Source organism: Taudactylus pleione, unplaced genomic scaffold (genome assembly GCF_031769625.1).
Source record: "Taudactylus pleione unplaced genomic scaffold, aTauple2 ptg000547l, whole genome shotgun sequence".
NCBI classification, from domain to species: domain Eukaryota; kingdom Metazoa; phylum Chordata; class Amphibia; order Anura; family Myobatrachidae; genus Taudactylus; species Taudactylus pleione.
The window spans coordinates 4,015,362-4,039,874 of NW_028284949.1; the positions used below are offsets into that span (position 1 = coordinate 4,015,362).

Genomic DNA, 24,513 nt, shown 5'->3' on the forward strand with positions numbered 1-24,513 from the left:
TTTCCTGTGTTCCTTTCTACGGAAGGAACAGGGAAATGTCTCCTCCCCCGGGGTCGGAGCGCGGATGTCGGGCTGATACACTATGAGATTTCTCTCACAGTGTATGCCGGCGACCTCTGCGGCTGGCATGCAGCCAGATAAAATGTCTGTCGGTCTGACAGACATTTTATCTGGCCGTGTATGCCCAGCATAAGACAGGTGTTTCACCACAGGTGACTGTAGTCATACATTAGGTGGGAAGTCCAGGAGCAGAGCATTTTGTACCTGATGGAACGGGTCGTGTTGGAGGGTCTGAATAAATAATAATACTAATATGACTGTCAGGGTGACAAGATGCAGAACAGAAGCTGAAAACTTGGTGATTTTTTATTATTATTATTATTACTATTATTATTTTTCTTAATAATAAAATAATAATAATAATATTGTTGTGATGGTTAGTGAGAGGAGCTGCAGTTCTCTAGTTGGACACTAGATGGCGGAGTAATGATGTTTGGGAGACGGCTGCAGTACCGATACAGAGGGCGCTGTGTGAGAGGTCTGTAGTATTTCTCTAATCGCAATGCAATCTGGAAGTTGAAGTCCGTATTTTACTAAAGGGAACTCAGTCACCCGCACTGCATCTCCCATAATACACTGCTTTCCCTGTGCTGTGGAGCCAGGTGAAACGCACAAACCGGAAGTTATGTGGAACGCATAAACCGGAAATCAGGAATAACATTTCCCGTGACAGAGGTAAGTGGGAGGAAGCCGACTGGAGAAAAAAAACATACGAGGCATTAATGTGACTGGCAGAAGGTAATTACATGTATAATTAGCCCTTATTATCTGTCTGTGCCTTGTTATTCCCCCACATCCATAGTGCAATGTATGACTAATGGCTCATGTAAGTGGTATGAGAGCAGCAGGGATGTCACACATGTACTGGTGCTGTGTAACCTGTACATTATGCCAGTACATCCCCCTCTTACTGCAGGGAGCCAGCTGTTATTATTGCAGGGTGGTCAGTGGTGTATGGGGGAATAGTCTGTCCTCTCTCCTCTCTCTGGGAATACATCTATGACATGTAACATATAGGAAGATGGTCACCTCTGTATGGGTCTTGTATTGGTGCTGTGACCTCTTCACGTTGCAGGGGGCGGGTGCCCAGTACAGATAGAGGACAGGGGTCACCTAGGGCTGTACAGTGTAACGATTGATCAGAGGAAGGGATCGGTAAGGACAGCGGAGTGAGAGAGTATGAGCCCCAAAAGAATTGGGATAAGAAAGCCATACACAGTGACTATCCTGACATGACAATGGCGCCGTCAGGTGTAATGATACTTGGGGTATAGTAACTGTACGGGTAACATTTAGCAGGCATACTCACTGCGGAGATAGTGAGTGTCGGCATAACTTACCCAACCTGCCACAAAGACATGGGGGCTGAATTTGCAGTGAAGGAGCAAGTGAGATTGCAGAGTGAGTGGGAGGTCTGTCTTGTTGTGTGTGGAGTGGGTGGGAGGTCTGTATGGCTTTGTACAGAGTGGGTGGGAGACAGTGTGAGAATACCTGACAAGGCTGTAACTTGGGGTGTGTGAGAGGTGCAGTTGCCCAGGGTGCAGGACCCTGGGAGGAGGCACAATTAGTGCACCTACATCTGGCTAGCAGGGTGCCTGGAACGGCACCCTGCTACCAGTATCACTGCTGCAGAACTGCCGCTCAGGGGGCGAGGCCCGCACTTTAGCGGGAGCTCATTTACATCTTTTCGCCCTACCAGCTAACTGGTTTGCCCATAGGTCAGATGTGTGAGCCATCCCTGTCATTCAAAATGATTAAACTAATACCCCTTTTACACAGGGCAAACAACCCGGGTCGCTGCTCATTGTAAAAGGGTCCCCGAAAAATAACCCGGGTCTATAGACCCGGCAATCCAATCCGGGTAGCAATCAGGGTTGGACCCGGGTTACGGTGCAGTGTAAGCTAGTGACCTGGGTCTTGTTTACAGCATAGGGACAGCTGGCTCACAAGCGCTTGGAGAAAATGTAATCTCCAAGCACAGGCAGTAAACCTAACACTGCACCCGTGTGCAGTGTAAATGGCCCGGCCCGGGAATAATCCCGGTCAGAGCCACAATGTGAATGTGGTCTGTCCCAGGTTAGAACCGTGTTCCAAATCTCGTGTCAGAGACAGTATTTTGGTGTAAAAAGGGTATAAGTAACTAGGCAATTAGTGGGTGAAAGACACTCTCTATTATTATATATAAAAGATTAATCGCACAATAATGGTAATACTGTGACAATACCAGGGACTCTCCACACTGCAGTACAAACAGCTCCTGCATCTTGCCAGCACCCTCACCCAGTCACTGTGATGTCCAGTCCTGGGCGGCTGAGCCACCCTCTTCACTCCTCTACCCACATGGAGAGAACTAAACTATATGTCTCCGTCCTATTGGTTGATGCAAGCAGTAGAAAAGTCAGTTGAGGCTTTTTGGTCCATTTTTGACCAAACCTTGCCGCTCAGCGACTTCATTGTGGTCGAACCTCGCCACCCTGCGCCCAGTCCAGTGACTCTGGGTTGGCACTTATTATTATCATCATTTATTTATATGGCGCCACAAGTGTTCCACAGCCCCTTACAAAGTACATAACCAAAAAAGTGACTTACAGTACAATACAATGCAGGACAAGGACATAGATAATATACATTGATACATTGGTGACCATAACACCCAAATAGGCAACAGAGCATAAGCAACCCAGTGTTAGGTGCCCTAGTGGGGAGTAAGAAGTAGATGAAAATAAGTAAGGAGAAGCACAAAAGGGTAGAGGGTCCTGCTCGCAAGATCTTACATTTTAAAGGGGAGGGGCAGACAGACAGGCATGATACAGATGGGGAAGACAGGGAGGAGGGAGCATGTAGCAGCAAGTTAAGATGAGAGCTGGAAGGCATTGATGAAGTAGTGGGTCTTGAGAGCCCGTTTGAAGGATTGTAGAGAGGTGGAGCATCTGAAGGTGAGAGGGAGAGAGTTCCAAAGGTGGGGAGCAGCACGGGCAAAATCTTGGAGGTGGGAGTGGAGGAAGTAATCAGTTGGCATCAGAGGCGGCGTGCATTTGTTGAACGAAGAGGGCAGACAGGAGAGTGAAGGGAGGTGAGGTCAGAGATGTAAATGGGAGAGGAGTGTGTGATACCTTTGTAAGCAAGTGTGAAAACCTGGAATTGGGTTCTGAAGGGGAAGGGGAGCCAGTGGACGGCTTGTTGTAGAAGGAGGCAGATGTATAGTGTTTGGAGAAAAAGATGAGTGGAGCGGCAGCATTGAGGACAGACTGGAGAGGAGAGAGATGGGAGTTGGGGAGGCCAGATAGGAGAAGGTTATAGTAGTCCAATCTGGAGATGACCAGTGAGTGTATTAGGGTCTTAGGGCCTGATTCAGAGCCGCTCGCTCTGAATCAGGGCGTGTTTTGTTTTTTTCTCCAGCGATTATCGCGACCATCGGGCTTGCGACAAGACCCTGTGGTAGGGTCTCGGCTCCCGCAAGCCCGAGTGGACTTTCTGCTCTAATAGAGCAGGAAGTCCACTACTGACATCACTAGTGATGTCAGTAGGGCCGCCCACAAACGCCAGGCGTTCCTAAGGGAACGCCTGCGTTTGTGCAGCCACCCTCCCCCCCGCCTACAAAACGGGGAGAGCTGTCAAACACCATCGACAGCAGCCCCGTCTATCAGTGAGACCTGTAGCGACTCAGCTGCAGTCGCTGGACGGGTCTCGCGCATGCGCAGTGGGGTAAAATCGAGCCGCTTGCGAGCAGCTCTGAATCGGCCCCTTAGTAGCATCCTGGGTGAGAAAGGGTCTGATTCTGGAAATAGTTTTGAGATGGAAACAACAGGACTGTGAGAGGTTCTGTATATGTGGTTTGAAGGAGGAGTCCAGGATAACTCCAAGACAGCGCACTTTGGGGCTAGAGAAGATAGTTGTGCCATCAATTGATAAAGAAATAGTGGGATGTGAGGTTATGTGGGAGGATGGGAAGATGATCAGCTCAGTCTTAGATATATTAAGTTTAAGAAATCGCTGGGACATCCAGGAAGATATAGCAGAGAGACAGTTGGAGATACGAGTGAGGAGAGAGGTCAGGGGAGGAAAGGTAGATCTGAGTATCATCAGCATAGAGTTGATAATGGAGGTCAAAAGAGCTGATGAGTTCACCTAGAGAGGACGTATAGAGAGAGAATAGGAGAGGTGCAAGAACAGAACCTTGGGGAACTCCTACTGTAAGAGGATGTGGGAAGGAAGATAAGCCATGAAAGGAGACAGAGGAGGATCGGTCAGAGAGGTAGGACAGCCAGGAGAGGACAGTGTCACGTAGACCAAGGGAATGAAGGAATTTGCAGCAGGAGAGGGTGGTCCACAGTGTCAAAAGCAGTAGAGAGGTCAAAAATGAGCAAAGAGTAGTGGCCTTTGGAGGTCGTTGCTGACTTTCGTGAGGGCAGTTTTAGTGGAGTAGAGAGAACGGAAGCCAGACTGAATAGGGTCAAGGAGGGAGTGGGAGGAAAGAAAGGTGGTAAGGCGGTTGTAAACAATATGCTCAAGGAGTTGGATGCAAAAGGGAGGAGAGAGATGGGTCGGTAGTTGGCGAGAGTGTTAGGGTCAAAGGTAGGTTTTTTAATGATGGGGGAGACAAGGGCATGTTTGAATGCAGAAGGGACAGTGCCAGTTGAGAGGGAGAGATTGAGGAGGTGGGCAAGATGGGAACAGGCACAAGGAGAGAGGTAGCGGAGGAGATGTGAAGGGATAGGGTCAAGGGGGAGGACTGGATAAGGGCCATGACTTCCTCACCAGATACAGGGGAGAAGGATGTCAGTGTAGGTAAAATGGAAGGGTAGGGATGATCCGGGAAAGGAGGAGGTGTAGTGCTGGAGGACTGGTGGGATATGATGTCCTGACGTATGGAGTAAATTTTAGATGTGAATTAGGTAGCAAAGTCAAGGGCAGAGAGTGAGGAGGGAAGGCGAGGAGGGGGTGGGCAGAGGAGGGAGTTCAGAAAGGTGAAGAGACGCTGGGGATTTCAGGACTGAGAGGAGATGAGGTGCTTGAAATATGACTGTTTAGAGAGGGAAAGGGCAGTACTGTAGGATGAGAGCATAGATTTGAAATGGAAAAAAAATCTGCCTTAGATCGTGATCTTCTCCACTGTCGCTCGGCGGTTCTTGAACACTTTTTGCAGATATCTGGTGCATTTGGAATACCAGGGTTGAAGTGTGGTTCTGCGAGGGTGAGTAGTGATTGCCGGAGCAACAGAGTCAAGAGCAGAAGTAAGGGAGGCATTGTATAGGGAAGCAACTTGTTCAGGGCAGGAGAGAGAGAGCAAAAGGGAGAGAAGCGAGTCATGTAGGGAAGAAAGAAAATCAGTGTTGATAGCCTCAATGTTACACCTAGTGATAATGGCCTTAGGAGGTAGAGGAGGGGATAAGTTAAAAGAGAGACGGTGATGGTCAGAGAGGGGGAATGGGGAATTGGAGTAATCAGAAATATCACAACGGTGAGCGAATGCCCACTCACATGGGAGGCTGTGGAGGTCCATTGGGAGAACCCAAAAGAAGATGTGAGTGTAAGGAGTTTGGAAGCTGAGGATTCAGTGGGGATATCAATTGAAATATTGAAGTCACCTAGGATAATGGAGGGAAGGTATGAGGAGAGAACGTGAGGGAGTTAGGAAGCAAAGTTGTCAAGGAATTTGGAGGGAGGGCTAGAGGGACGGTAAATGATAACTACTTGCAGGTGTACTGGTTGGAAGAGGCGTATAGCATGAACCTAAAATGTAGACAATGTAAGGGATGGTTCAGGGGGTATAACTTGGTAGTTGTAACCAGGGGATAGAGGGACCCCAACACTACCACCATGGCTACCCCCGGGCCGAGGGGTGTGAGAGAAAGTGAGGTTACACTCACTAACCAGGTTACAGCCAATGACTGAATGCCATGCTACACTGCGACTGGGCTCTTTTAAAATCCTCCTTTTCTTGGGTTAATCACTCATCAGGGACCTACCACAGGCCTTACCACATACTGGTTGCCACGTGCCATTTGGCCTCAGTCAACCAGACCGAATGCGATCGAGCAGGATGTAACCAGACACAATACAAATCAAAGGAACGTTCATAACAACAGTGAGGGCAATCCACATGGCAATAGCACATACATATTACAATTGATCAAACAGGAATATGGGGACATTCATATTCCTTCAGCAATTCACAAATATATGCATGCTTATGTAACTTTATTTTCCTGCACTGCAATTTAGAGTATATAGAAATAATTGAGAATATTTATATAGTTGTGTGAGTTGCAGAAGGCCGCATTTGTCGAATGGCCTCAGGCCTAGAGAGGATAAGGCCTTCCCTTTCTCTCTAAAGTAAGCAAGTGTGTGTGTTTGATGCAACAGCCATTTTGTTTAATATTTTAGCTAAAGGTATGTTAAATGAGGTATTAAAAAGTATATAGAGATTAGTGTTTTATTTCTATGCAGGTGTGATTAACTGCGGAGATATGTATAGGTTAAACTGCTATGTACAATGTTTAGTAATAAGAATTATGGGTTTAAAGCAGGGCTTGACAAATCCCAGGGGCCAGGTCACCATGACTACCAGATTTGCTGCCTGGCTACCAGATTTTGCAGTGAGGGAGAAAGCAGATCCTCATCAGCCCCCGCGGAGATTCGTGCCTATAGTATTGCGGCGTTCATTTCATGCACAGGAATGCATGTGCTGAGTGTCGCCTGCAGTGACTGCTGTGCCTGTCCGTCCCGGCCTGCACTGACGACTCCTCTCCATCCTGGCCTGCTCTGATCCCTGCTGTCTGTCCCAGTCTACGCTGATCCTCCTGTACGTTCTGGCTGTCTACGGTCTCCTATCTCCGGCTGCATAGAGCTGTCCGGTAGTAGGGTCTATGCGTGGCCAGGGATTGTGGAGCAGCTTCAGAGGGATAGTGATGTGACCACGAGGGGAGGGGAGTTCTGTTGTACTTTCTGGCACCATTGTTTTATATGAAATGTGGTCCATTATTACTGGGGGGTGGAGCAGGGGAGCTTTGCAGAGCAGTGAGGGGGCCTCCATGTTACTATATCTGTTCAACTGTGACCATTTTGTGGACTAGTATAGTGTGCATAACACACAGAGCTGTGCTCCTCACTCACTCCTGTAATATTTTTGGGGGGACGGTGGTCTGGCTCCTACACTTTCATCCTGGCTCCTAGATTTTAGAAAAATTTGTCAAGCCATGCTTTAAAGTGTATTGGTTTTAACATGTGCAGAATGGCAGACAGCAAGTCTCAGGAATCTTATAAACAAAGAGTTAAATTAAGATAGCATTTGTCTGCAATAGTCAGGTGAAGGCTAGTTGAGCAATTATGTTAGAATTCTTCATGGGAACAGAAAGATAACACAGAATAGTGTCAATATTATGGTTAAGATACCCATAACCAATTAAGGCCTAGCACGTACGAATATTAATTAAATTAATATTCCCCATTGGATTAACTGGAGGTATAGCCAGAATTATAGTATAAAGCTCATGAGAGAAAGAGGGAGGGGGGAGCAGTCAGAGAACAGAGGAGAAAGAGCACACAACAAGGGTGGGGGGTTGCCGTTGCCGTACATATGTATGAAATATGGCTGGCTGCTATTCTGCACTGGGCATTACAAATTTATTTTACAAGTAATCCCTACTGCTGCTGATATAACCTATGTTTGTGTTGTGAGTCTGCACTGGCAAAATACATGTATAATTATGCTGTCTTTAAGTAAAAGCATTGTCATTTATTTTAGAATCTTTATTTGTGTGAATTATTTAATTTCTCTTTGTGACGGGTAAAGTTTATAAGTAATCCAGAACACATCGCGTTACCACAATAATCAGCTGGGCGATAAACCTTATTCACAGTGCCCGACACTCCTGATCTCATACAGATGGGACATTTATCTGTCTGAGAGGGGATCTGAAGTCTGTCTGTGTCTGGAGTGGGTAGGAAGTCTGTTCATCTGTGGCCAGTATGGCTGTGTGTGCATCGTAGATTACTGACTGTCTAAATGGTTATAAAGTTAAATAAAATTGGTGTAGACCAGTGAGAAATCTGCCTTGATTGTCAATTTCTGTCCTATGTATAGGGTATACTGTCCTGTATAACTCATCTGTCTCACTGAGGATGGACAAGCATCACGTGACTGAGAGGATATTAAACCTGACCCTGGAGATCATCTACCTGCTGACTGGGGAGGTGAGGGAGTCTGGGAATGTCATAGTGACATCACTCTTATCTCTATTACAGACACAGGGACCTGACTGGGGAGGTGATGGAGTCTGGGAGTATCATAGTAGCATTACTCTTATCTCTATTACAAACACAGGGACCTGACTGGGGAGGTGATGGAGTCTGGTGGTGTCATAGTGACCCCACTCTTATCTCTGTTTTTAACATTGGGACCTGACTGGGGAGGTGAGCCTATTTGGTAATGTATATAGTGATATTTGTTGCTGTTTTTCTCAATAATAAGGATAATATAGCAGTGAAGAAGACATCCAGTGAGCAAGAAACATCCAGTAGCCATCTCCATTTGTCAGGAGGACTGAGCAGGACCCAGAGATCCATCAAGGTGCCTCCACCTCACTCAATGATACATGAGAGACACAATGACCAGAAGATCTTGGAACTCACCAACAAGATCATTCAGCTGCTGACTGGAGAGGTAACTGCTGGGAATGGGACATTATACAGTAACACCAAGGGATGTGTCTGGGTGATGACTGTATCATTGTGTGTGTCAGGTTCCTATAAGGTGTGAGGATGTCACTGTGTATTTCTCCATGGAAGAGTGGGAGTATATAGAAGGACACAGGGGTCTGTACAAGGACGTGATGATGGAGAATCACCGGTCCCTCACATCACTGGGTAAGAGGAGACTGTCACTTACTGTAATGGAGAGAGCAGCTATGGGGCCACCTATATACACATCATCTGATAGTCACATATATACAGTGTAATCAGTCACTGTGTGTCTCCTACAGATGGAGCTAGAAACAGGAATACCCCAGGGAGATGTCCCGGTCCTCTTTATTCCCAGGATGATACAGAGGAGAATCACAGTGTCCCACAGGAGGATCAGGTAGGTGGAATTGAATGTATCGCTTGATGCCAAAAAGTGTTAATTCTTTTCTAAGAATAGTGAACACTATAAAACTACGTATTTAATATATAACAAATGTGAACATTTTGTGTACGCTGAATAAATGCATCATTTAATGATGAAGCTGAGATACAATACTGTGCAAAAGTTTTAGGCAGGTGTGGAAAAAATGCTGTAAAGTAAGAATGCTTTCAAAAATAGAAGTGTTAATAGTTTATGTTTATCAATTAACAAAATGCATGATCAGAAGAGAAATCTATATCAAATCAATACTTGGTGCGACCACCCTTTGCCTTCAAAACAGCATCAATTCTTTTAGGTACACTTGCACACAGTCAGGGATTTTGTAGGATTATAGTCAGGTGTACGATTTACCAATCATACCAGACAGTGATAATGATTATCATTTTCATATGTAGGTTGAAACAGTCATTAATCGAAACAGAATCTGCTTCAAAGGTGAGGATGTAGAAAACCGTTTCATGGCACAGGTCATACATGTCACGACCTGGCCCTTGAGATCTTCAGTTGGAGGACTAGGAGTCGGGATAATGGTGTGAGGAGATAGCAGCAGGCAAGGAGGAAGAATGTAGGTCTTCCTAATCAGCTAATTTCGGGTTTTGACGAGACCTGACCAGAGGTGTGGGGTCTAACTCGCTGGTGGTTTTCACCATTGACCCCTCCATTTGGGATAGGGTCTTCGCATCGCCCAACGAGCAGGTCGCGGCCCCCTGGTTAGATACCCGGGAAATAGGAAAGGGAAGGAACTCAGATGACTGATGCTGAGTATACTAGAGAATATTGGTAGTGACCAAAGCTGAATATGACTGGAGAATATTGGCAGTGACTGACGCTGAGTATCACTGGAGAATATCGGTAGTGACTGATGCTGAGTATCACTGGAAGATATCAGTAGTGACCGATGTTTATAGTCACTGAAGATTATTGGTGCAGAATATTACTGGAGTATATCGGTAGGGACCGATGTAGATTATCACTGGAGAATATATAATTGGTGTTAGGAATCAGATGATTAGTCAGGATGATTTAGGCTGTATACAGTCTTGAAAGGTGATGCTCTTGGCAGATAGTGACCTGTAGTTCGTAACCACGGTGCAGCTTTTGAGCCGTGCAGCAACCTTGAGGGTTGGACTCTTGGCAAGCTGCGGTTAATGAGCCGTAAGTAGATGTGACCTTTGGGCCATGTATCAGCCTTGAGGGCTGGAATGTCTTGGCTGGTAGTGGCCTGTGAGCCATGAACAAGATGCAGACTTTGGGCTGTGCAGCAGCCTTGAGGACTGGTATGTCTTGGCTGGTATCGGCCTGTGGGCCATGGGCAGGATGCAGCCTTGAGGGCTGGTATATCTTGGCTGGTAGCGACCTGTGGGCCGTGAGCAAGATGCAGCCTTGAGGACTGGTATGTCTTGGCTGGTAGCGGCCTGTGGGCCATGGGCAGGATGCAGCCTTGCGGGCTTGTATATCTTGGCTAGTAGCAGCCTGTGGGCCGTGAGCAAGATGCAGCCTTTGGGCTGTGTAGCAGCCTTGCGGGCTGGTATTTCTTGACTAGTAGCAGCCTGTGGGCCGTGAGTAAGATGCAGCCTTTGGGCTGTGTAGCAGCCTTGCGGGCTGGTATATCTTGGCTAGTATCAACCTGTGGGCTGTGAGCAAGATGCAGCCTTTGGGCTGTGTAGCAGCCTTGCGGGCTGGTATGTCTTGGCTGGTTTACATTGGCGTTGGTGCACTGGACTGCTCACTTTGGACACTGAAGTGCGGCCTATGTCGCCGGATTGACACAGGTGTTGGTGAGCTGGAGTGCGCACTTTGGACACTGAAGTGCGGCCTATGTCGCCGGGTTGACACAGGCGTTGGTGCACTGGACTGCGCACTTCGGTGCGACCAGTGCCGCCTAGTTGACACAAGCCATTGGACGCTGGATCGTGCACTCAGGACTGTGAGTGCACCCTGTGCCACCGGGATGACACAAGTGGCTGGGAGCAGGAATGCACGCCGTGCCACCTAGATGACACAGGCGGCAAACAGAAGATGTTATGCGGACTATGCCGCCTGGATGGTACAAACGGCAGACAAGAAATAAGGCAAACAGGAGAACTGAAACAAACAGGAGACTGACCACAACCGGAAACACGTGAAAGCGCTATCACCGGCATCGGAGCAGCGTTCACAGCAGCAGGATATGGACGCAGGAGCCAATCCAGATCGATCCCAGGATGATGGACAGGAGGTAGGCGGATTTTCAACGAACGCTTGCGGCGTTTGCTTTGCACAGCATACACAGTGCGGCAGCTTGTGACAGTATGTGCAGGCTCCTGTTCAATTCAGCATCAGCTGCAGCAGAGATTACCACAACGGCAGTTGGAGTGCTAGTGGTAAATTGGGTTTTCTTCATCTAAAAATCCACTCAGGATAATGTTATGTAAATCCACCAGCTGCACACATTGATCATAGACAGGGACAGCGACGCGTTTTCGCCTACTCTGTAGACTTTTTCATGCTTTAAAAAGTCTAGAGACTGAGACCCCTGCTGCTCTTACACCTCTGGTCTAGAATGCAGTGCATCCATACCACAGTCCCTTTTCTTCCTACTTGCAAATTTCTCCCCAGAGGATTGTCGTGCCTGTTAAACAAGGTAAACTTTCCACCCCGCAACTCCTATTAGATTCACCTCTCAGAAAATGCCTGATCCGATATCTATTGGAAAGTCTCCCTATGGCGTCGACATCCTCCTTTGCCGCCTCGCCTAGTTCTGTCCTGATCTCTTTGATGATCCGTTTACGGTTCGTACGTTGCACCAGATGCTCCAGGCATTTAGGTCAGACCACACCTCTGATTTCCAGACCTCCGTCAGACAACTCACTGGTGAAGTGGCAGATATTGGTGATCGTACAAATCATTTAGAGAACAAAATGTAGGAGCTGGTCTCCTCCCACAACGATCTTCTACTTTTCCATAATTCAGTTTTGGCTGAACATTTACCACTGTCAAAGACAAGCTTGCTGATCTGGAGGCCAGGTCCAGAAGGAATAATGTTAAGATCAGAGGTGTCCCAGAATCTGTATCTAATGACGATCTTCAGGATTATGCTCTGACCCTTTTCAAAAAATAATTGCATTCTGCTTAGGATCGGGATTTGCTGATTGACCGGATTCACCGTCTTCCTAAACCCCACTCTGCCTCTAGAAGCTCTCCCCGAGACACCCTTCTACTTCTCCATTTTTTCCATATTAAGGAGGATATTCTCAGGGCTGCACGCTTGGCGGAGGAAACGGATGTCTTGAATGGCCTACAGCTCTTCCCAGACTTCTCAATTCTTACTATAAACAAGCGCAGATCCTTCCAACATATTACGAAGTCTCTCCGGGACCATGATATACAGTTTCGTTGGGGGTTCCAGGTTAAGCTTTTAATATGGAAGGATGGATCCACTTACATCATCTCATTCCTGGAGGCCGGTACGAAACTCCTGACTGAATGGAACATTACAGGTCTCAATTGCCACAGCATCTCTGGGACTCCCTCTTCAGCTTGACTGGTCCCAGGTGGGATGAAAATGTGCCTAGTTTCTCCACTTCGGTTTTTCATATTTTTCCAAGTATGTGCTGGCTACGATGGCGTTGGTTTGGACTGAGTTTCTATCGGCTATCCTATTTCACTGATTCTGTTTGCTGATGGTTGGACACCATTCTCTCCTGCTCCTTAGTTCCAGCATCTCCATGTTTCTACCTTGGGTGTCGTGTTCTGCCATCCTCGGACGCAAGTATTATTCATTGCTTACTGCTGAACTTTCAATGTCTGATATATCTGTTTTACCTTAATATTTCAACTGTGGTTGTCCTGTTCTCTTTCTCTATGTTTTTCTCAATACCGTATTTTGCAATGCAAATATTTTCTGAAATAGTTCTCGATGTTTTTGCTTACTGTGATATTTAATCTCTTTAAGTTATATTGAGAGTTCAAGATATTGCAGTATATTTACCTATTACATTGTGCTAATTTCTGTGTTCTATCTTATAAATGGTCTCATGGGTGGGGAATTTTTCAGCCCACCCCCATGTGTTAGCTATGTATCTTTTTCCTACGCTAACTACTGTGGCCCGATATACTGGGCCTTTGGGGTTTTTCCTTCTTTTTTTGTTATTTTTCCCCTTACCCATATTTATTTATTTTTTTCCTTTTTATTTTGTTTGGCGGGTACATCTAGGGCATCCCTTTTCTCTCATTATCTCATATTATATAATGGTTAAAACTTTTCCCTTAATGTTAACGGGCTTAACACCCCACATAAGAGGAGGGTAGCCCATTCCACTTTTCACCAACATAAAGCCGATATTGTGGCCCTGCAGGAGACACATTTTCTTCTTCTGCGCCTCCTATTTTTAAAGATCATAGATATCACCTTTGTTATACTGCTAACGGCCCATCCAAATGTGATGGTGTTGCCATTTTATTCCATAAGAATACCCCTTTACTTTACACTGGAAATTTGAGGATAAAAGTGGTAGATTTTTCATTCTTATAGCTATTATTGAAGACACTTTTTGTTTTAATTTAGTCCTTGATCCTAAAATGGATAGATCCTCTCCCCATAGTTATCTCTCCTCCAGGGATCTAGGCCCCTCTTTAGCTTTTAAGAAGTTGCTATCAGAGTTCGACTTGTATGACACCTGGCGCACCTATTTTCCTGATGAAAGACTATATAATTTTCTCCTCAGTCCATAATAGTTACTCTAGAATAGATCTTATTCTATTACATAAGAGAGTGCTTCAGTATACTAAGAAGATTAACATTCTTCCCATTACATGGTCTGACCATGCTCCTATTTTATGGACCTGGGATATGGATCAACATTTCCCCTCTGCACACCCCTGGTGCTTTCCTGAATACCAATTAACTGATCCTGATACTCTGAAGGCCCTTACTAACTCCTTTATATCATATATGCAGACTAATTCTCCTGAGGAAACTTCTATTTTCACTTACTGGTGTGCTTTGAAAGCAGTACTCCGTGGTACTTCTATCCAGAAGGGAGCTCAGCTGAAGGCTCGCTCTCGAAAAATGCAGTGATTTAGAGTCAACCCTTAGGTCTTTGGGGTCTCAGAATCAAGAGATAAGACACCAGCTGCAGAAACTTTTCATGCTTCGTATGCGTTCAGCCCTTGCCCACCTCCATCATAAGTTTATACTGCTGGAAATAAAGCTTCTTGTTTGCTAATGCGTAAACTTTGTGGTAAGCAGGCACGTAATAAGATTAAATGTCTTATTACTCCCTCACATAAAAAATGTGTTAATCCCCTTGATATCGCTAACCTATTTTCAGAATACTACGCTAAATTGTATAATCTACATGAGGACCCTTCCACTCCCCAGCCCTCAACTAGTACCATTTCTTCATTTCTAGATAGCCTTCCTCTCCCCTCCCTTGATGCGGATTGTTTGGTGTCTTTGCACACCCCTTGGTCTCTGGAGGAAATTCAGCTGGTCATTCAGCAGCTGCCAAAGGGAGATGCTCCTGGCCCTGATGGCTTTGTTAATTCCTTTTATTCTACGTTTGGTGAGGTCCTTTCCCTCATTAATTACAGCTTTATACAGAGGCTTATCATACTGTTTCTTAACCCAGTTGACATTCTTAGGCACAGCTTGGATGTGTCACAAGATTTCCTGGTTGGGCCACCTAGCGGCATTTAAAACAATGTTGTTGCAAAAACTGATGTACCCATTTTGAGCTATTCCCTATGCAGTCCCCCATACATTAATATAACGGGTTGATATTATGTATACTGATTCTAATGTGTTTCAATCACCTCCGGATCAAGTTCTAGGCAGATTGACTAGACCTTCTTCTCATGGTGCCATATCTTATTGGTATTGTTTATTGTCTCCCCTCCCAGATCTGATGGATAAGTCCCTAGTTCAGCTTAAATGGGAGAATGATCACCAACGTACTTTTACCCTTAAACAGTGGGAATCAATTCACATTTCTTCCTTCTCCCTCTCTAAATGCACCAATTGTGCTGAAATGCATGTTAAGCTTTTAAATAGATTGTACTTAACGCCCTCTAAACTCCATAAGATATGGCCTTCAAAATTTTATTGGCGTCTCTGCCATTCTCATGGCTCTATTTTCCATGTTTATTGGGAATGCCCTGTTTTAAGCCCTGTTTGGACGGAAGTGTTTACCCTTATATATTATGTATTAGGTCTTACTTTGACCCCAGACCCCTCCATAGCCCCCCTACATTGGTATCCTTACACTGACCATAAATCTGCCTGCTATGTCATTGGTCACAATCTAGTATCGGCTAGGACCACCATAGCCCAACATTGGAAATCCCCTTGCCTTCCCCCATTTGTGAAAGTTATTTCTAAGCCTCAATTCCATTTTGAAATGGAGACTAAGGAGGTTCCTTACTCTACAGCCCCTTCTCCTATTATGAAGTGGCTTCCATGGCATATATATGTTACAGAGGGTAAGGGTGCCCCGCCTGCATATGCTATGCCTCAGACCCCCTCCCCACTTTTTAATTTCAGTGAAACTTTGATGGTAAATTCAGACGATTGATGAATACATTTTGTTATTTTTGTATTATTTGTTTACTAATGCCTGTGGAAGACCTGTCTCCCTTATTCCCCCATTTTATGTTTTTGTTTTCCCCTTTTCTATAGGGTAGGAGGGAGCAAAGTAGCTCAGTCAATAGGTGAGTAATGATGCTGACTGCGGCGTCCCGCTAATCAGTATGACAGTGCCTGCTGAAAATGGGTAGAAGATGGCGGTGCCCGGGATGCAGTGTTCTGAGGGGTAACCGATCGGGTGTAGTTTTGTGACTCCAGGGACCACACTCCTCCTTTAAGGAGACTTACCTCCCTGTCGTCTCGACGCCGCCTCGGTGTCCCCTTGCCGGCCTCAGCTTGATTGGAGTCCTCTCGTCTGTGGCTGGTGCTTCCGGGTCACATGAGCTGTCTTCGGCTGGTTAGTGATGAACGCCCTGGTGTCACGAACCTACACCGCTACACCTCCTCCCCAGGCACACGCAGCCCGCCATCGTGCACCGGCGTCGCAGTTCCGCGCCACCACCGGACTGTTCAGCCAGGAGACCCCTTTACCTAGCATCTCCGGCACTCGATCGGTCACCCCTCAGAACACTGCATCCCGGGCACCGCCATCTTTACTCATTTTCAGCAGACACTGTCATACTGACTAGCGGGACGCCGCAGTCAGCATCATTACTCACCTATTGACTGAGCTACGTTGCTCCCTCCTACCCCGGTCACACACTCCCAATATATCTATAAGACTATTATTCATCACTATGTGCTCATTGTGACATTCACAACTCTGCACAATCATTCCTTTTCAGCCTACGAACTGGGTTTCACAGGTCCTCTGCACTGTGACACTATTGATTTTTATTTTAATTTTATGTTGCCAATAAACTACCTCAATACAACATTGATACTGAATCGACATTCATTCACTATAGAAGGGGGTCATTTGAGCGCACTTACCATCCCTAAATCATTGATTACCCACAGGAGGTTAGACACCCTTCTTTGTAAGTGCAGCTCCCCCAGCCCATTAACTACAGTCCAGTGCGCAATTTTACTTTGTTATTATATCCATATCCTGGTGGTAGATTATGTTACAAGGTACCCGGAGTCCATCCCGCTACGCAGCATGAAATCTAGCACTATTGCCCGGAAATTATTGATGCTATATACCTGCTTGGGAGTACCAAAGGGGGTCTTATCGGACCAAGCTACCTCTTTTTGTCTCTAAACTAATGAAAGATATGTTCCGACTGTTAAAGGTAGATCGGATTACTACCTCAGTTTACCACCAGCAAACAGTTGGGCTCGTTGAACGCTTTAACCAGACCCTTAAATTATAAAAAGGTGTCTGAGGAAAAGCGAGATTGGGACTTACTCCTACCCTATTTAATGTTTGCAGTGCGAGAGGTGCCCCAATCCTCTACAGGATTTAGTCCATTTGAACTCCTCTATGGGAGGCAATCTAGATGGATTTTAGATCTATTGAATGAAGGGTGGGAACAACAGTCATGCCAAAAGCCTAACATCTTTCAGTTTGCAACCCAATTGTATGATCGTTTAAGGCAAACTGCGCCACTCGTGAACAAACACATGGATAGGGCACAACAGTGGCAAAAACGTCGATATGACGTGACCGCGGTTAATCAGTCATTTAAACCGGGATACAAGGTACTGCTTCTGGTACCCACCACTGAAAGCAAAATGTATACCCAGTGGTGAGGCCCTTATGAAGTTATAGAGGCAGTTGGACCTGTTAATTATAAGGTTCGACAGGAGGGTAGAAGGAAGGAGGTGCAAATCTACCATGTAAACCTGTTAAAACCCTGAAAAGAGAGCTCTGGTCATCCCTTTTTGATCGCCAAGAAATGTCAGGTGCCCATTGAAGTTACCCTTAATCCCCGCCAGAAACAGGAGGCAGTGAGTTTAGTAGCACGGCACCAAGATGTGTTCTCCGCCATTCTGGAAAAAACCCATATTATCCAGCATGATATAGTTACTCCTCCCAGGGTGGTAATAAAACAGAGGCCATACCGTATACCCGAGGCAAAGCGGGCAGCGGTTAAACGGGAAGTAGTGGAGATGCTGCCGCATAGAGGAATCAAATAGTGAATGGAACAATCCCATAGTTTTTGTGCCTAAGGCTTCAGTTGCTTTAAGATTCTGCAATGATTTTTGCAAATTAAATAAAGTGTCACAGTTTGATTCCTACCCTGTGCCCCCGGGTGGATGAGCTGGTGGAGAATTTAGCAAACAGCCAGTATCTCACCACCCTAGATTTGACAAAAGGATATTGGCAGATTCCTTTAACTAAGACTGCTAAAGCCAAAACAGCCTTTTCTATCCCAGAAGGTTTGTTTCAGTATAAAATGCTGCCGTTTGATTTGCATGGGGCTCCGGCAACCTTCCAGAGCGGTATGAACAGGTTGCTGTGACCTCACAAGGAATATGCAGCTGCATATCTAGATGACTTAGTCATCTTCAGCCCTGACTGGGGAGTTACACCGTCCAAGAGTAGAAGCAGTGTTGCAAACTTTATGGGCACATGGGTTTACTGCTAATCCTGAGAAGTGTGTCATTGGAATGGTGGTGGAAAAATATTTGGGATATATTGTAGGCAGAGGGCAGGTAAAACCTCAGCCCAGTAAGGTGGAGGCGGTCCTCACATGGCCTAAACCCAAATGCAAATCCCAGCTCAGAACATTCCTTGGTATAGTGGGTTACTACCGCAGATTCATTCGTGATTTTGACACTAGGGTGGCATCATTAACTGAGTGTCTTAAAAAATAGTCCCCAGACAAGATAGTATGGTCTAGATCAGCAGAAGCTGCATGGCAGGATTTTAGACGCACCTTGTGTGCAGAACCTGTTCTGCAGGCTCCTAATTTTAAAAAGCAGTTTATATTGCAGACAGATGCCTCAGGTATGGGATTGGGGGCAGTCCTTTCCCAAGTGGTAGAAGGGGAAGAGAAACCCATCCTCTACCTTAGCCGGAAATTGCTGCCCAGGGAGCGCAAGTACTTAACTGTGGAGCAAGAGTGCTTTTAGTTAAGTGGGCAGTAGACTCGTTAAAATATTATTTGTTGGGGCGGGAGTTTTTGTTGGTTACAGATCATGCCCCTTTACAGTGGATGCACACGACCAAAGAAGTGAATGCTCGTGTAACCCGCTGGTTTTTTTATCTTTGCAGCCATTTAAGTTTGAGGTGCAGCATCGTCCGGGGAAACGGCACCTCAATGCTGATGCCCTTTCCAGGAAGTTTGTTGGGCCCGATCCTCCAAGCAACCCTACGGTGAAGCTAGAGGAGGAGGAGGGTGGTGAACTGTGGAAAATGGTAGAGAGCTGTGTACCCGGGTGGATGACACAAATAAATGTGGGCGAGGCAGATAGCTCATACCAAGTATGACATTTTTTTTTTCGAGTTCTTGGAAGTTTTTGAAAATCTACAAGTTCTTCATACCAAGACTGAAAATAGTTTTTTTGGTGTCTCAAGTTTTGAGTTTTTGAAGTTTTTCTAGTGCACTTCCTTGGTGTCCGGAGTCCACCCTGAAAGGGGGAGGTGTCAGGATACGGACTGGGATCGGCCACTACTCTCCTCCGACCCGGCATCCTTGGGCTTAGGTGTTCAGTCGCTGGGAGTGGAGGTGAGTGTTGACTGAGTATTCTACCTGGGGTCTGCTAGGGCTTCCGTGCGTGCGTCCTTGTTCCCGGGTTGCCAGGCATGGGCGCAGACATGTTGGTCCATATCACCTGACTAGTCTTTCCCAATGGTAGTGCTGCAGTCACTCAGCTGATCCTCTGATCCAATGACCAGCTACCTAAGGGTATTTAATTCTGACTCCAGGAACAGGTAACTGCTGTTCAACTTCACTGTTCCAGTGACTGAGATACTCACCAGTGTTTCTCCGTATTATTACTCAGTGTGTTGCTTCAGCCTTCTCACTGTTCTCCAGTGTTATTTGCATCAGCTCCCAGGCTGACTCCCAGTGTGCCCAGTTTTCTCACTGAACTCCAGTTCTTTACATAACAGCTCTTGTGTTGTTATTATTGTGCTGTTCAGTTCCCCAGCTGCCTCCCTGTGTTACTGGTGTCAGCTTTCATGCTGATTACTAGTTGGCTCTCAGCTGGATCATTAACAATTCTCAGTGCATTCCTGTGTTACATTTCCATACGTTTCTCAGTGCAAGTCAGCGACTGGATCCTTTACAATTCTCAGTGCATTCCTGTGTTCAAGTATTCAGTTCATACGCTCATCTCCTGTGCTAAGTTTTCTGCTCACTAGCTGGTCCCTTGTGTCCTAGCTATGTAGTTCTTACGCTGGCCTCTAGTGTTATTACATTCCTAGGGTTCCCAGTGCTAATTCATTCTAATATAGTTCTGGTCTTCCTGCCACTCCCAGGTACCTGTCCAGAGGGCGGCGACCTGCTCACTTGGTGCAGCGAAACCCATATCCCAAAACTGGCGTGTCACTGGTGAAGACCACCAAGTGAGTTAGACTCCACGTGTCTAGCCAAACCTGTGTTTGGCCGCAATAGGGAGACCTAGTACTGTTACTCACGTGGTCGTTGCCTAGCCACCCTAACCCCCTGGCTTTTGTCTTCTCCCGAGGAACTTCCCATACAGTTCCTGACACAAGGCTTGTTACTTACCCCATAACCCCCAGATACCAGAGAGACTCTGCAATGTATCATCTGTACAGCAGCTGTGTGGGTCTTATATTATTATACACTGATATTCTGTTTGGTCTCTGTTCTGTAACTCAGGAATCATTACATTGTGATATTTACAATTTTAGGGGAAAGACCTAATTGTTATTAAACTAGAAGATATAAAACAGGAAGAAGAGACGTATGTGATGGGTGATCAGCAGTGTAAGGAGGAGGAAATCCCTACAGCTATCAGCACAGGTGAGTAATACACACAGAACAGAGTCACATTCTCATATTCATATTTATAGTGGTAAAAAAGTGTTTTGTACTTTGCATATGTAACAGCTGGACATCACAGACTCGCTTACTGTATGGACAGTTTAGGGCATTATAATCTGCCCCCAATATAAGAAGAATAATGTCTATTTCCATACATTTTCTTTCTTTCCAGCAGGCGGGCAGAAAAGTAGGAATACCTCAGAGGAACATCTCATTTTATATCCAGATTCTATAATAGAAGATGACATTACAGGACAATCTCCAGGAGAAAATCCACTTACCCTAAATGTATATCCAGCACATCATAGTGCACATAGATCATCTGACTCCTCTAATCATGGGGAATATTCTCCAGATAACTGTAATAATGTCACACAGGATAAAGCTCATACAGGCGATAACCTCTTTCCCTGTCCTGAATGTGGTAAGCGCTTTAGACATTATTCCGTCAGACATCAGAGAAGTCACACGGGGGAGAAGCTATTTTCATGCTCTGAGTGTGGGAAATGTTTTCCATGCCCATCGCAGCTTATTGTAGAAAAACTATTTCCGTGCTCTGATTGTGGGAAATGCTTCACGGTTAAATCAAATCTTATTAAGCATCAGAAAATTCACACAGGAAATATGCCATTTTCATGCTCTGAATGTGGGAAATGTTTTACATGCAGTTCAATACTTGCTGCCCATAAGAGAGCTCATATAAGTGAGCGGCCATTTTCCTGTCATGAGTGTGGGAAATGTTTTACACAGAAAGGAGTTCTTGATAAACATAAGAGAACTCACTCAGGTGAGAAACCATTTTGTTGTTCTGAATGTGGGAAATGTTTTGCACATAAAAGTAATCTTAATAAACATAAGAGAATTCACACAGGTGAGAGGCCATTTCCTTGTTCTGAATGTGGTAAATGTTTTGCACAGCAGGGATCACTTGATGAACACCATAGAACTCACACGGGTGAGAGGCCATTTTCTTGTTTAGAGTGTGGAAAATGTTTTACACAGAAAACAATTCTTAATAAACATAAGAGAACTCACACAGGTGAGAGGCCATTTCCTTGTCCTGAATGTGGGAAATATTTTACACATGAAGGAGTTCTTGATACACACATGAGAATTCACACAGGTGAGAAACCATTTCCTTGTTCTGAATGTGGGAAATGTTTTGCACGCCAGGGAACACTTGATAACCATCGCAGAACTCACACAGGTGAGAGGCCATTTTCTTGTTCTGAGTGTGGGATGTGTTTTACACAGAAAGGTAATCTTAATAAGCATAAGATAATTCACACAGGTGAGAGGCCATTTTCATGTTCTGAGTGTGGGATATGTTTTGCACATCAGGAAACACTTGATGCACATCAGAGAACTCACACAGGTGAGAGGCCATTTTCTTGTTTAGAGTGTGGAAAATGTTTTGCACAGAAAACAATTCTTAATAAACATAAGAGAACTCACACAGGTGAGAAGCCATTTCCTTGTCCTGAATGTGGGAAATCTTTTAGACAGAGAGGAAATCTTAATAAACATCAGAGAACTCACACAGGTGAGAGGCCATTTTCTTGTTCTGAATGTGGGAAATGTTTTACAGACAAAAGGAATCTTAATAAACATCAGAGAAGTCACACAGGTGAGAGGCCATTTTAAGTCTGGGAAATGTTCTAAACATAAATCAGCTCCTTTTAGTCATCAGAAATATGACAAGGAGAAAAACAATGTATATGAGCGTCTAGAAACATTGAAAAAGCAGCGGTATTTGCAGTAATATAATTTGATGGAACATTTTGACTACACGCTTAAATACAGTCTTAGCCTAGATTGCTGTCCCTGCTTAATGAGGGGTAAATTACATCTGCATAGAGTGTAAGCCTGTGAGCAGGGTCTTCCTACTTCTGTCTGTCTATTATTACCCAGTTTTGTTCTATTAATGTTTCCAATTGTAAAGCGCAACAGAATATGTTGCGCTATATATGAAGGTTAATAAATAAACTGTTAATAAATTTGCATGTACACACTATATACTAATATCACAATTTAGATAAAACCCACACCTAGCTAAGATGAATGTCACCAACATAAGACTGCAGCATATTCTCATGTAATTGACTGTTTCCTTTTTCTATTAGATTTTGCCCACTCACCGTAATATAGGATCCTAACTAATATGTCATGTTGGTAATTTGCTGGGGATGTAATATGGGGAGTGGGGAACTATTACATCATGTGATCACTTGGCTGTAAGTGTCGGTGTGAGATGGGTCATGTAATGAGATCTGTAACCTCTGATTTTATCGCACTTATTTCCGTATTCTCTGGTTGGGTTTCCTGGTAAATGAATTTCTTGTCTCTTATAGCAGTCAGATGTCTTGTTCCTTCTAATTTGATCCTCTGTAACCTACTATTTAGACTATTCCAAAAGTTAAGGACATTAAAATCGTGATTACTTATTTAATGTATACATTATTAGATAATATAATTTGTGTTGGGACACAAGAAGCTGCTGGACCCGTTATAAGCAACTACCAGTAATGTCCATTAGGTGCACCGGACTCCCAATATCCCCAGCAGAATACTGAGTACAGATGTGAGCAGGGTACGTAGTAATGGAAGAATAATACAGGAACATCACAGGATAAGTAGGATCAGTACAGATTGTCCTCAGTATGTCCTGCACTGTCTCACCTCCCACAGTGGTGATACCACCAGTAATGTGCAGGGTCAGGAGATGGAGATTATTTGTCAGTGAGGGAATCTGTAAGGACCAGGCCAGTAACACTGAGCAACACCCAGAGGACAATTCAAGCTTTGGTAATAACTTACAATGAGGAGGTCAGAGAGTTTAGGAGGAAGTTAGAGAACAAGTCGCTGTATTGAGCTGTCTGACATCCATGTTACATAACACAGCTGTATGTGATGGTGGTGTGTGTTTGTGTCTGTACATTGTTAGTAAAGCTGGAATAGTGTATAATTGTCCACAGACAATGGTCTGTGGTTATCGGTAGGGACTGATGTTCTATGACAATAACTGCTGCGGTGTTGGGGATTTGCTCTCAGATAAACATCTGCAGGATAAAATGGGCTGTTCAGTTATTAATGTTTATAAAATAGTTCTGTATGTTGTGTGTACATATCTCTTAGATACTGTGTCATCTGTATTGTATTTATGTCATGGACTGAATACTGTGCCAGTATCCATATCCTGCAGCTTGTAATACTTACCATAAAAATAAATGTTTTACAACCATTTGAAAAAACAATAATAAAAGGGATGATTGAATAACTGGATGTTACAGGACTACGATTTACTCTCTGAATAATAAACTACAGACTGATTACATCTCTTATGAAAGGACCATATTATACCACAGCAGGAAAGCCAGCACAGCTATTCCCTATGGATGACTGTAATACGTACAGACTACACATGATGGAAAGTGCCAGGATGCTTCATATCACTAATCATTGGATGTATGATCTCTTATCCATATACAGGTGCACGTCACAGCACAATGTTACTGCACCAGTATGGCAGGAGCCTCACATCATTACTCTGTGCTGTTGTCTAGCTGCATCCATATCAACTAAAGGACATACATTAGCTTAGAGATGTAAACATATTGATACCAAGGTTCCCATATAGTCTACTATATTTTGTTGGTAATGTTCAGTAATCAAGAAATGTATTCAATGGAAGACGCTGCCACATGTAATTAACTGAAGCCTCTCACATGTCTTATGTCAGTAATAGCTCTTTGTGGTCTATGGCATCATCCAGAATTGATAGGACAGTTCCACCCTATACATGGACAAATGTACCGACATCTCTGCACATTCCCCAGCTGTGGTCTGAGGATTGGATGATG

At 44.9% G+C, this 24,513-nt stretch overlaps 1 protein-coding gene across 1 annotated transcript; it reads left to right on the forward strand.

Annotated features, from left to right (window-relative positions):
• The first annotated feature begins 679 nt into the window (after window positions 1-679).
• Window positions 680-23,994, forward strand: LOC148500802 (uncharacterized). Its single transcript, XM_088451348.1, has 7 exons — window positions 680-735; window positions 8,147-8,256; window positions 8,534-8,725; window positions 8,805-8,928; window positions 9,045-9,142; window positions 20,521-20,632; window positions 20,826-23,994. Exons 2-7 carry the CDS (start codon window positions 8,185-8,187, stop codon window positions 22,295-22,297), a joined length of 2,070 nt encoding a protein of 689 aa, XP_088307474.1. The 5' UTR covers window positions 680-735; window positions 8,147-8,184; the 3' UTR covers window positions 22,298-23,994.
• The last annotated feature ends 519 nt before the right edge of the window (window positions 23,995-24,513 follow it).

Bases quoted from the DNA above. Each gene is read 5' to 3' on its own strand.
- LOC148500802 (XM_088451348.1), top strand. From the start codon at position 8,185: ATGGACAAGCATCACGTGACTGAGAGGATATTAAACCTGACCCTGGAG. The intron at 8,726-8,804 runs GTAACTGCTGGG...TGTGTGTGTCAG, and splicing joins TTCAGCTGCTGACTGGAGAG to GTTCCTATAAGGTGTGAGGA. The intron at 8,929-9,044 runs GTAAGAGGAGAC...TGTCTCCTACAG, and splicing joins CCGGTCCCTCACATCACTGG to ATGGAGCTAGAAACAGGAAT.